The sequence below is a fragment of the Pagrus pagrus genome (assembly GCF_965226575.1).
Source record: "Pagrus pagrus genome assembly, chromosome: 10".
Lineage (NCBI taxonomy): Eukaryota > Metazoa > Chordata > Actinopteri > Spariformes > Sparidae > Pagrus > Pagrus pagrus.
In genome coordinates, this window is record NC_140194.1 from 18,573,889 (window position 1) to 18,587,835 (window position 13,947).

General features: G+C 37.8%; 1 protein-coding gene across 13 annotated transcripts in view; it reads right to left on the minus strand.

Annotated features, from left to right (window-relative positions):
* Positions 1 to 13,947, minus strand: part of ap3b2 (adaptor related protein complex 3 subunit beta 2) — a 46,568-nt gene that overhangs the window by 25,677 nt on the left and 6,944 nt on the right. For 6 of the 13 annotated variants that reach the window (XM_084364386.1, XM_084364397.1, XM_084364388.1 and 3 more), the window contains exons 2-6: positions 2,706 to 2,781; positions 2,156 to 2,230; positions 1,745 to 1,840; positions 615 to 775; positions 46 to 112 (exon numbers count right to left, since the gene is read on the minus strand). In XM_084364386.1, coding sequence (XP_084220512.1) covers positions 46 to 112; positions 615 to 775; positions 1,745 to 1,840; positions 2,156 to 2,230; positions 2,706 to 2,762 — 456 coding nt within the window. In that variant the 5' untranslated portion in view covers positions 2,763 to 2,781. Of the gene's footprint in view, positions 1 to 45; positions 113 to 614; positions 776 to 1,744; positions 1,841 to 2,155; positions 2,231 to 2,705; positions 2,782 to 10,597; positions 11,497 to 13,947 lie in introns of those variants that run through there. The other 7 variants (XM_084364390.1, XM_084364385.1, XM_084364392.1 and 4 more) reach the window with 5 other exon arrangements.

Genomic DNA, 13,947 nt, shown 5'->3' on the forward strand with positions numbered 1-13,947 from the left:
TTGTTAAAAGAAAAAAAAATACTGGATCAGTAGTGCAAAACCCACCGTGGTTTTGTCAGCGAGGAGTTTCTCTATGACTTCAATCAGTTGGTCCTTCTGTTCTGGATCCAAACTGAGAGCAAAGAAGAATAAATCATGAAAAGAGAAATGTTGGAGGAAAGAGTTAGAAATCATTTGTTCTAATCTCACGTATAAAACAAATGGATTTTATTGGCGGAGCAGTAATGAATTTCTGGAGGATGTTCCTTTTACTACCATAAAGGGCTTCAAAAAACGTACGTATGTTTTATTATAGAAACGTTTCAAGATGTAAGACATGAGGACACAGTCTACATTTTCATAAGATAAAGGGCTTTAATTTAAGTATGACAGTAAGTCATAACAACATTTGATCATATTCAAGTGGTCCTCACCCTGGGGATAAGGACTCTGCAAAGTGAATATTAAATTCTCAAAAAAAGATTTCTAACTTACAAATGTATTATTCATGCTCCTTTTAATCATTGTTATAAAAGCCTCAGTTCAAGCAGTAATATGTGGAACTAGTAGGCATCTTTAAATAAAAACTTATAAATGGTAAGTGAAAAAGTACTGAACAAATCTCAGTAAGTCACCTGTAGAGTTTAGGGATTGCATGAGCAGCTGTCTTCCTGACGTAAGGAGACATATCAGAAGCAGCCTCTTTGATGGCCAACATCATTATGGGGACGATGATAGTGACTCGGATGCTTGAGAGAACTCGCAGGGCGCTGGCTCTGATCAGCTGGTTCGGATCCTGCAACAGTACAGAGCAAGAATTTCATGAGCAAATATTAATCCAAAAGAAGAAAAGAGTCTTTAATAAATAGTTGTAGATGATGTTGCACCAAGCTTTAAAACTGACCTAAAATTACATTTAAACCTTTCTTTAAACCACTGTTTACTTCCAATTTAATTCTATTCATTCATCAAAACTTTAGACTCATTTAAAATGTGATCCAGTATTAACTATAAAGTATTGAATCCAGTATGCTCACAGTGAAAATGCCACTGTAACATGCTGATGTACGCAGATCTAATGTTTACCAAGATCATCTTACTTGATCCTATTAGCATGCCAACATTTGCTAATTAGCACTAAACACAGCATGATGGGGATGTAGTTAGTTCTACAGCTATTTGGTCATAAATTATTTGACAAATTAAAATTTTGATCAGATGATGGCGCAGCATAAAAAGTTAAGAGGTTCCAGTCAGAATTTATGGAACAAATTTAATGTCAATCCTTCTAATAGTCGTCAAGATTTTACACTCAAAACCATAAAGATCAATTATATTGTGGTGCTAGAGACAATCTCAGGAGAACATCAAAGTTTGTAGCATTCATCTTCTGGGTGCCACGAATGTCTGCACGCTATCTGTGGCAATTTCTCCAATAGTTGTTGGATGAATGAAGCCAACGATAGCGAGGAAAATTATATTAAGGCATAATTAAGGGCATGGCCATTTCGAGTGATAGCTAGTCGCTCACTGTCTAGCTAGCTGTCAGCAATCTCTTTGGAAACCTATAAGTGACATCACAACAGCCATGTTTATAAGAAGAACCATAGAACCAAACTAGCTATTAGCATAGCTTTAAGAATACAGTAAATCTTTATTTTCTGATTTTTATCATAACGTTTGACCCCCAGTTTTGATAAATGTTATTCTTTTTGTTGTCAGAAAGTCCAAATCTGAAGGAATTGACTCATGAAAGATGCTGTACCTTCAACCCTCGCTGAAACGTGGAAATGGAGAGTAGAGCAAGATCCTGCTGCTCCTCAGCGTAACGCACCAAGTAAACATAGACCAGCTTCTTCACCTGAAGGGAGGAACAGTGAGAGAGAAACAGACCGAAAAAAAGATTGAATCCAAATAATGTAGAATACTTCAATTATTTTCACTGAGATAAATCTAAAGTGAAGTGATAAAGTAAGTGATAAAAACCCTAAAAAGAAGAGAGGAAAATTGCAATTTTGCTCAGGTGAGATAAAGCCAAACCCTTCTGGGCTTTTAAAAATGTGATAAGATCACGCATAAATTACAAGCAAGCAAAATAGAAAAGCCTTAATGCAGTAAACCACGTAAAACTACACAAACTGAAGAAATGCAACATGACGCTGAGTTCATTACAAACCTCGATGTTTTTACAGGCCACGTTTTTCACCACAGCAGGGAAGAGATCTGATGCGTTTTTACCTCGGGCGATCATCTGCAGAGAAAACACAAAAATCAGCAATGACGATTTGAAAAGGTGACACTGTTAAAGAGTTTCAGTCATTTTTAAGAGAAGGTACAACTTTTTTAAGTTTATTCTAGCCCATGCTTCTCCTTCCCTTTCATCTTCAATGTCCTGCAGGGACGATGAATGAAGAGATGCGTGTGGAGCTTCAGATAGAAGAATCTCACACAGATTGTGAATATTTAACAGCCAACTGCTCTGCTGATTGAGTCTGTTACAGTTTCAGTTTGTGTGTGATCTGCATCTTTCATGGCAACATTTTTAAACGGAGACATTAGCCATCAAAATTGTGAAATCAGGTTTGATACAGAGAAGAAGATTTGGGTCTTTGAAGTTGTCTGAATTAATCTAAAATGATGCATGTTGTGTTATTCCCGGCCTGTGTCCTTCACTCAGCGTACCTGCTGATCAGTTACATCCCAAAGTAAACATTATTTATACTCACGGCCACAATCCGCTTCATTGCCTCCAGCTTCAGAGAGTCTTTGTTGCTGTCCAGCATCTCCTTCAAGTCGTCATGTCTTAGGGAGGAAAATACTGAAAATTAGTTCACAGCTTGGCAGTTTGTTTTGCTTCTTTCTCAGCAGACAGGAACAAGCAAAAGACTATGATTACCGAGGCCACAAACACGAAATGCAGACCTGTTTACAATTTCCATTCAACGCTCAAAATTTATCAAAGTCTGCAAGTATGACCCAGAAATTATTCTCTTTGAAGTCAGAGGCCAGTAAGCAAAATATGGAAACCTTTGAAACTGCAGCTCATATAAAGGAGGGTAATTGGAAAGTGGCACAATCCCTAAAAAACATGTTGACATCTCAGAGAAATTATAGATGTTTTAGCAGAAATGTTTTCTTGAAGATGTGACCCAGGACAACTGTTAATCAGCCTGTAGGTATATTACTATCATACAAGCTCACTTTATAATTGATAAGGTAACTCGATAATCAAACATAATGGACACAAAGATTCCAGTGCTGAAACGATCAGTTAATTGACAGAGAATTAACTACCAACTATTTTGTTTATAAATTATTTTTTTAATTCTTTCATCAAGCACTTATGTCAGACAGTGTCTGATTGAATTAAAAGGGACTGCTGGGCCTTGGCAGAGTCATGCGCTCTACTGAGAGTCAATCTAGTTTTACATTGATTATCTTTGCTGTTTGAAAATGGCACCTTGAGCATAACAAAGTCATATTTAAATTTTCTGTCTATTTTTTTTATTTTCTATTTAATGGATTAATTGTCAGATTCACCAGCATAGTTGAAGACTATGATAATCCAATATTGATTATTGATTTCCTGCTTGTGGTAATGTGCTATATAAATTAGTGAAAAATGATTCTCACTGGGGCTGAAAAATGTGTCGATTTATTGATTTGTTTGATACACTTTCCTCGATACATCTTTTAAATTGTGAGGATTTGCTGCTTTTCTTTGTCTTATGAGATATTACAATTGAATATCATTTTGACTGAAAAAAAGAAAAAATCATGTCGTGAATACAAGGACTCAAAGACTAAATCAACACATCATTTTTGACCAATTACTTCCATGTCCAAATCGTGACAATATTGCACGGATAACTGGTACTTTAACCTACTTTATAATCATCAGTAATGTGGATATAATGACTACTTGGATAAAGACAAGTAATAGAACAAGTAGAACAGTCCACAATCACTTCACTGTAATGCAGCCTTTATAACCAGGAAAGACTTAAACCATATCCCGAAGCACTAATATTCAAAATTGAAGACGATATATATAGTTTCATATCATAGTAATGATATAATATCGATATTGCCCAGGCCTGCTATACAGACCACTGTAACCCAGTTGACATGTAACTCTGCAGCCATGTTCATCCATCCCCCCTGTCAGAGATGATGGGAACAGACCAGCAAGCTCACACATGCAAGAGGGATCCTTGCCTGAGTGGATCTAAGCTGACATCTCCACCCAGCTGCAATACAAACTCACACACACAACACGGCCAGTTTGACCAAACCTGCAAACAGCAGCAGTTAGTCAGAGTGCAGACAGGATCACTGCGACAGCTGGCAAGATAAAGACGACAGCGTAATTGAATGTTGAAAAATACTGATCGATGACATTTCCAAACAAGCTAGATATCTGTTTTGTTGCTCTGCTATTGTCAAGAAACAGAAGACAATAATTAGATCACCATATCCATGAAAACTGGTTTATGTAAATGAACATTTAAAAGCTAAAAAAAACCTCTCAAATCAATGTTGTAACAATCATTGATTGTTACAATGTGAAGTGTCTGTGTTGGTGTCAGTTTTCCAGCCTGCATTCATAAACAAAAACTTTACTCAAAACTACTAAAAAGGAAGAATTCACTGACTGAAAGAGTCAAAGATTAAACTTGTCATTTGGACGTGTAGGAGTTAAGGGTGGGGTTTGTAGTGTGGTGGGTGGGGTGACTAATTAGCTCCAGAGCTGCACATTTCCTCCAACTAGTTTCCAAGGCAACAAAGGATGCAATAAAATGAATTTAAGTGATTTCCTGCCTTCCTGCAGCGCCATCTGACAGTGTTCCACAGGGGACTGAAGGTCTGCGGTGCTGAGCTGTGGAAACACAGAGGATCGACTCCAGGGACTGATTTATGCCTCTCACACTGCTAATATAACAGGTGTTACTCGGTGGATACAATGCAATTCAGACACTGTGTGATCTCGTACATAAATGTAAATAATCTTATTACCTCAGCTGGAGAGGTTTTGATTTAGTCCTCCTGTTTGTGTGTTTGTCTGTTCATTAGCAGCACAAACTACTAAACTAATTTCAGGAGTGGAAGAGAAGATTGTTTTAAAAAACAAAAAACAAAAAAAAAAAACAAGCAAAATTTAACTTGTTATCACTGGAAAACTGAGAAAATAATATGACTGTTTAGGGCTTCCATTATAATTGTTTAACTGATTTTAATTTGATTTTTTTTATAAAAATAAGTAAAATTTCTATGACTGTGAATATTTTTTTGGTTTCTTTAAACTGAAGAAAATAAACTGAATAAACTGAATATCTTTGGGTTGTGGACAAAACAAGACATTTGAGTACGTCATCTTGGGATGAACACTGATGATGATGACGATTTTTAAAATGTTCTGATATTTATAGCCCTAACAACTCAATCAACAATGAAATGAATTATAAGTTGCAGCGCTAGTAGCTTGAACATGTTCTGAGTGCTGAGCTTTACAGTTTGTTCAAATGTCAATACTCTAAACAACTCATTTTGATTGGAATTAGGACTGCACAATTAATTGAAATGTTATCGAAATCACAATACGGCCGAGTGGCATATCCAAAACATAGAAGCTGCAATTTAAGGTAAAGATAAAGGTAAAATGTGTGACAGAACAACACTATAATGAAGTACTGTAGTGCTGCAGAGAGGCACTGGTCTACAAATCTTGCTCTCCAGATGTACCAAATATGTTTGTTTGGTACAGACTCAAACAAACGTCACATCATCATGATATCAATAGTTTTTTTCCCGTAAAAATGAAAACTGTGATGCAATAATGATCATTCCTACAGATCGTGAACCAAATCGCAATCGTGATATCTGTCAAAATATGAAGTGAAGTCCTAATTGGAACCTATTTTAACTTTTTGACTCTGCTGGGCTACATGCAGTGAATACCACACACACACTTCAAACACACTCAAACCAACACTACAAACGACTTTCCAAACTATTTGATCCAAGAAGTTTTACATCATTCCTCTGTATGAGTGGGAGGCTGTTGGGGTGTACTATATATTTCATCTGTTTTGGTTGTGTGACAGCACTGAACGGAGGTCTGTGAGGAGGTGGCCGCTGCAGAACACAGTTGATTTATCACAGCTCTGCCTCGAGTTTAATGTGTGTGTGTTTCTGTGTGCTAAGCAAGATTTCTGCTTTCGTCTCCTTCAAGCATCAAAGTGTTAATAATAATATCGCATGAATAATATAGTTCACACACTGTCACACACTTCAAAACCTTAATTCATCAAAGAGTGTCAAATTAAAACCTGACAGTATCTATAAAATGGTGTTTGTGACAGATTATTTTTGGATGTGAACCGTGAACTGACGCTGGTTTCCTGGTTACAAATATGTGACTGCTACCCAAAACAAATTATAAAATGAACTCTGAGAAAATGCAAAGAGAAATTGCCCAAAGCACTGAAAGCCCAGACAGGAGGATGAGTAACACTAATGCTGATATCCAGCAGAAAATTATGGTCTCACTGGTTCATTCCTCCCCATGAAATCGTGATGATGGGTCGCGGCCTCTGGCCGAGACTCAAAAGGAGGGAACATTTCCATCAACTAGTCACCTTATTGCAGTGAAACCTCCGACATCCACTGTCTTTGATGTTAACTTCTAAAACTGAAGTGATTTCTTTGAAAGTGACAAAACATAAAGACAAACTATTAAAAGAAAAGTCTAACCCAAAACACCTGAACAAACATCTAGAATTAGTAAATCTTACATTTCTATGGGGAATTTGTCATCTTTGTTTTTTTCTTATTCCTGTGAATAATCAGACACATGTAGATAATGTAATAGAGATAATGGAATTATTTTCCAGGGACTGACAACAATTTAGCTAATCTCTACAGACAGATATGGTTCATGCAAATGAATACAGAAAGATTTTTAAAAGAGTGTCATCAGAAGATAGCTGATGGGTTTTGTCCTATCTTGACTTGCATTTACAGCAATCCACAGTATCCACATTATGGTTTCAACTAACCATTATTTTTATCATCACCTCCATTATCCGATTAGTTGTTGGGTCTGTAAAATGTCAGAAAATGCTGAAAAATGTCAATCAGTTTTTCCTAAACCACAGGATAACGTCCTCAAATATCTTAGTTTTGACCCCAAACATTCACATTTAAGAAATTGGAATCTGAGAAATGTCTTTTGATTTTATTCTTAAAAAATAGCTAAGGATTATTATTATTAGTTACTAATCAACATAGTTTCGTTTTTAAACCCTTGTGTTTAAAAAAACAAAAAACTATAAATTTACCTTGTAACCTTGTAATCGATAATCATTGCAGCTCTAGTCTACAGCCATTTGTGAGGCACAGTGGTGCTTCATGCTAACATCAGTATGCTAATATGCTGACATTAAAGCATTTATACTGTTTACAATGTTCACAATTATATTTTAGATCTGAGAATGCTAACATTTACTAATTATTGCTATATTCAAAGTACAGTTTGGGCTTGAATGTCCTAAGTCTAGCAGATAATTTGGTCATAAACAAAAGTATTGGACACATGTCATGAACATGAATGCACAAATATGAATGAATATTTCAGTCAATACCAAAAATGTCAACTTTATAGCGGCTCTAGAGGAAAAGTCAAGAGATTACCAAAGTCATTGGGATTCATCCTCTGGGTATCATGAGTGTCACAATGAAATTTCATGACAATCCACGCAACATTGTTCATAAACTTCAGTCTGGATCAAAGATGTGACCAACCGACAGACAGATAGACAGACACTGCAGTAAAAATCAACAGTAAATCACCATCAATTGTAGGAATCAAATTTTAGTGTCTGAGCTTATTTCAAGATTCACATCATGTTGTTCCAATATTCAGAAATAAAACAGGTAAGAATCTGATGTGAGAGAGGCAGATTTTCCTTTTTTTCCATACCCTCAATGAAACACACTGCTGCAGCATGATGTTGCTCTGACCTTGTTTTTTTCTGAGGATGCTCTCACTCTCCTTCTCTACATGTAACACCTACAGCTGAATGCAAAGAGCTCATATCATTTATCTGGATATTATCATCAGGTATTCTAGTAAATAGTAATTCACTAACCAAATAAATATGTACAGTTCAACAACTTGACAGCTAAATTTCATTTTTTACAACAGGCACTTGCAGAGAAACTTGCCAAATAACAGACTTCATTTGTTGTTTGGCTTGTGTCTATTAACCACCTTGATCAGCCTCACTAATTAATAAAGTGACAGGGATTCATGTGGCTTGTTTATGTCTAATTAAAACTAGACCTACAAACACGATTACATTTGCTGTAGCAGTGGCAAAAACATTAAACCTGTCAATGTATGATTATCTACAATTTGCAACCACAGACAAGTTATACCTGCATTATTAGTGATAGTCGTAGTGTGAATAATAGTGGCTTATATGGCTGCTTAGAAGCAGAGCCCACAGTACAAAATATTTCAAAGCAGTTTCAGGAAAAAAGGCGACAGCCTCGGATACTTTACATTCTCTCAGCTCAACTGTGATGTATTTTAACAAACTATAAATGCCACCTCTGTGAATTATCTTAGAAATAAAGCTTCATCTTGAGCACCGAGAGGAAAAACGACCCTCTGACTGGGTTTACACTTCCCTGCTCATGGCCAAAGGGCCCACAGTAATTCTACACCAACAGTGGTTCTCTAATTTCTCTGGATTTTGTCCTGTCCTGCCAAACGACAGCTGAATTTACAAACAGCTCTGAATTATTTAACCTGCTGTGGTACAACAGAGTACACCAGTGGTCAGGTTACCTGGCATCAAAGCCAAGAGATCAGCAAGAAAGTCTTCATGGAAGTAGACAGTGTTCAATGATACAACTTCACATGCAATGTCATTTTGTTCAAGAACAGAGCTGTGTAAGACTGCAATAACATTAAAAAAGGACTATGAAAACGTATTTGCATGAATCAGAGGGAAGTGGGAGATTAAAAAGTTGCAGCTTGCATTCATAAGCAGCTGTTTTACATAAGCTGACTCTTTCAGCAGACTTTGAAAGTTTCTTGTTTTTTTCTTGGTGACAGATGTACCAACCAGAACTGTACTTCAGTAAAGCTCTCATCCTGCAAAATAAAAATATTTATAGGTATGAATCCAGAGGAGGAATAACATCGCTCTTAAAGCAAATGTGAGCACCACTTTTGATGTTCATCTGTATGGTTTGAAGTCAAATTGATTAAAGAATACAGCAGCTCCTATGGCTTTTGCATATTGATTCATGAATCATGTCTTATGGTAACAGCACCAATGCAGAAAAACCTTAACCCATGGATTTTAATGTAGTTAAGAAAGCTTTACTGGTACTCATCTTCCTGATTGTAATTTCTTTAAGTCTATTGGATTTTCTTTCTAGCTACAGTCTCTCCAAAGCTTCATCAGGGGTCTAATACCAAAGGTTCAAATGTTTTTTACTTCTGATCCGTAAAAATGAGGCAGTGTCTCGAAAGTCCATTTCACATGTTGTATATGAGTAAGAGTTCAGAGCAGTTAGACTGAAGAATTGTTTTCCATGATGTCATACACAGACTTGCCTGAAATGATTAATCCATCAAATGATTAGAAATGATCAGAAAGATTAAAAAAATCTGCAAGTGTTTTGACAATCATTTCCCGGTGTCACTTTCTCAAATGCAGATTTTTCAGTTTTTCTGTGTTTTTTATAATTGTTTAATTGTATGTCTTTGTGTTTTGGACTGTTGATTGGTGAAAAGACATTTCAAAATGTGACCTTGGACTCTGATAGATAATAATCATTAGCTGCCATACTGAAGTCTCTACACTGTATATACTTTGGGCTATATACTCCAATAACTGTCTACACTTTTTATCCATGCAATATGAGTTTCAGTCACGCAAAATGGTAGAGTAAGTAAATACACATTGCACAGTGCAATGGCTATAAAAATAACACCATCCATGTACAATTTGTTCCCTATAAATCTCACTTTCATCATACTATTCGGTCTGCCACCTGGTATGATTTTACCCACAAAAATGAAAGTCGCGTTATGGTACAAAGGAAGAGTGTGCCAGTAGGGAAGAGCATTGTTTTCCGAGGTTGCTATCCCCGGGTTATGGCGTAAAAACTGGAATAACTGTGGAAACTGTTCACTGCTAAAGAAAATGAACCCCACTGAGAGGGCAAAGAAGGCGAAGAGGGAGAGTGATAGAAAACAAGTTGAAACAGGAGCGAATGGATGAGCATTCAATCGATGGGGAGCAGCGCCTTGGTGTTGTGTCAAAGTCTGTTCCCCCGCTGCTGTGTTTCCTCTTACCACTGGGGCTCGAGATGGTTCAAAACCAGCATTATTTTTACTAGATCAGTAGGTAACAAAACCAGCCTACGTATAAATACTTTCTAGGTCATATTCTTACTTAGCAGTAGCCATGTTGCTAACGCTGACTTTGCAATTCATTGTACTGTAATCTACCCTGGAAAGGAAGCAGCTAAATGTAAATATAACTAAACATTAGCATTAAATGGTCAAACAGGTCTGGATCCTCCTTGATTATCCTACCGCAAAGGTTGAGTTTGGAAACTGCCGCCACCACCTCCACCACCACCTTCCTCCAGTGGTGCTCGTTCCTCCTGATCCCCACCACCGCCTCCTCCTCCTGAACCTCCAGATCGGAGGTGGCGAAGCTCATCGGGCTGTAGGGCGCTATACCAGGAGTGCTGCCCACTGTCAGGGGTCAGCACGGGGCTCTTGTCCTCCTCCTGGCCCTGGACCTGACTCTGCACCGTCTTCACAATGTTCACCGCGTTCACTGGCAGCTGCAGCAGCTTCTGCATGGTGGTCATGTTTGAAACTTGGCCTGAACCAAAAGCTTGAGAGCAACCTGTAGAATCCCAGGTAGATAAATTTTGATGATGGCAGTTTTCTTAAGCCCACTCCTGTTAATCAGCCGGATGAGTCTCCAGAGCCTCCTCTGACAGGCGATGAGCAGCTTCAGTTAGATTCTGTGTTTTAAATACTCCCTTTGAGGTAAAGTATATCCAACATTTCCTACACGAATGATGCAGCAAACCTCTTCAGAAATGCTCCAGTGCCTGCTGAAAGACTTCTCCACGGTGGTGAGGTTGATACACTTTGCTGCCTGGGTACTGTTATCCAAATCCAGAGCCCCGCTGCACTGTAGGGTTTTTTCCCCTTCTGTTACTGCTGAGTCTGTACGCATCCAGTGAAGCAGCAGACATCAGCTGCTCAGTAAATGGATGCTCGGCAGAGAGGGGCGTGGAGTTTTATTTGTCTCTCCCCTCGCGACTCCTCCCGCTTCTCATGTGGTTCCTGCTGCTGCACCAGCCTCTCTCTGCCTCCCCGTGTGGATACAATATGTCCACATATCCTGGATCTCCAACAATGACACAGCCTCTCCCATCTTTTGCCACGTTATCACTCCCTCTCCTTCATGCTTGTCATCTTCGCTCCGCCTCTCCACATTAACGGCTGGAAATCTCGCTTCCCTCATTCACTCACTCTACGCAGCTCTCTTTATCCGCCATCGTCTGAACTCCAACAACCTAACAAACCTTTTCTGATGCCCGACAGATGCTTTAGAAATATTACTCACTCCTCTTGCTCATTATGTTGAAAAATTTCTGTCTTATTCATTTTTAATATCCTATGATGTGCCTTTTTTCTCTTCTTACATGACTCAGCTTTCTTGGCAGTGTCGTGATGAGGACAACTCTCTCTCCCTTCTCTCTCTTTCTCTCTCCCACTCATTTCGTTTTGGCTCGAACCAAAATAACTGCCTTGAAGCGCAGTTCACATATGCTCTTCCTGTGATCTGTCACAGCTCAGTGAGGATTTGTAGAAAATTGCTCAGGATGAATAAGATGTTTGACCTGTGATATTGCCAAGAAATACACCGTGCGGCTGCAGTGACAATCCTAGTATGGAGTGTTTTCTTGCTGTAAATGCTGTAAACACAAATGCAATGTAAATTTCCCTCCTGCAGTTGCACCAGAAAGTATTTTTGGCTGGTTCAACAGACGGAGTCTCTGATCTCTTAGTTTTCAATGTAGAAGAAACATGTTTTTAAGAAATATAGTCTAAATAATCTCCATCTAACAGCACAAAAATGAAAAACATCACAGTCATTATTTAAACATACAAAGAAGATCCAGTTCTGCAAAATCTCTTATCATTCTGACTACAGAAGACTGCTGCTGCCAATTGATATTTAAAAGCATCTTTTAGATTTTCTCCTCCTCTTGTCAAAACTTTTATGTCTCAGTTTGGAGGGCTGTGCAGCAGTATCATATTCTCTAAAAGGAGTAAGATTATAGCAACAGAGTATCTCAAAGAGAATATAAGAATGCGTTCATGAATTAATTAACTCTGGCATGTATGTAAGTCCTGAAGCTGGATAATTCATATTCATCCCCTACTGGGACCACACTCAACATAAGCCTTTAAGCTTGTCTCTGTCATTTTTTAAAAATCCTTATTTATCCATTTGTTGGGTTTTTTCAAAGGAATAGTTGACATTTTGGGAAAAATATGCTTTTATGTGTTCATGCTGAAAGTAAAATGAGCAGATTTGACGTATGTATGATAAATGAAAGGCTACATCACATAACCATTCTTCTTAGCTTAACATAAAGACTGGAAACAGCTAGCCTGGCTCAGTATGAAGGAAACAAAATCTACCAACAGCTGTAAAGCTAGTTTGTTTAATCCATACAAAGCCAGAAGTACAGTATAAAACATAAAGTTGAGGTTCTCAGCAAGTTACGTCTCAAACTACTTATTGGCCAGGTACAGTGACTTCCTACAGTAAGCTTAGCTTAGCTTAGCTTAGCTTAGCTTAGCATAAAGACCAGAAATGGGGAAGTAGCTAGCCTGGTCAGTTGTTCATAAATTTGCACTTTGTTTTTTGCAAAAATGAGATGTGTGGATGGGCTTGAGGGTAGAAATGCTGTCTTTTCAAATCTATTTGGGATCTTAGGGCTTATACAAGAAAGAAGAAGTCCTACTGGGACAAGTTGTATGGAGCAACAAGTCTCAAACTACTTCAGTTACTTAGGAGAATGCTGCAACACTGTTGTTTTGTGGACTATGACACACCCGACTTTCAATCTAGCATCAGGGTGAGAAGATAATGATCTAATTTTCATTTTTAGGTGAACTTATCCTTTGATCAAACTTTTTGAGGGCCCAAGACACCTCAAAGAAGCAATTACAATCCACAATGAATTATTGCAATATTTTATCCTCCTTTTGAAATCCTGTAAACTATAGCCACACTTGAAATAGCCTTTGAATTTCTACATTTGCACCATAAAACACAATATTGCATTAAAAATAGTTATTTTTTGGCACAAGCTCCTCCTCCCCTTCTTTTGTTTTAAATATCTCATTCAAAAAAAGCCACATGAGGTAATGTATCCAATCAACATAGCCATCTAGTCGGCCAAATCACTTTTGTTTGTTTGCCTAGAGTGGATCTTTGTGTCAAAGATCTCTAAAATTCACCTGAAAAGTAGATTGTGTATGCTTTCAAGATTGATCTGAAATGGCCAGATCGCCCACCCCTACTTCAAAACAACATGTTGTCTTCAACATGGCTAATGGTATGACACAATTGACATAATTTGACATTTTCACAAATTAACTAGGATCCAGCCAACAGATCCAACTGAATCATCAGCCAAGAAGGGCAACCATCACATGCAAATACAAAATGATACTACTTTGACATTCACTTTGACATTTAATTTCACGACTTGAGAATTAAATGTGTTACAGATCCCTACAACAAACAACCCGCACTGAAATCTCTGTACCAAGTCACGAATGAAGCACCCCTATTAAACTTACAACAGTCATTTCATGTTGAAAGCTTTACAGAGTAAAACTTT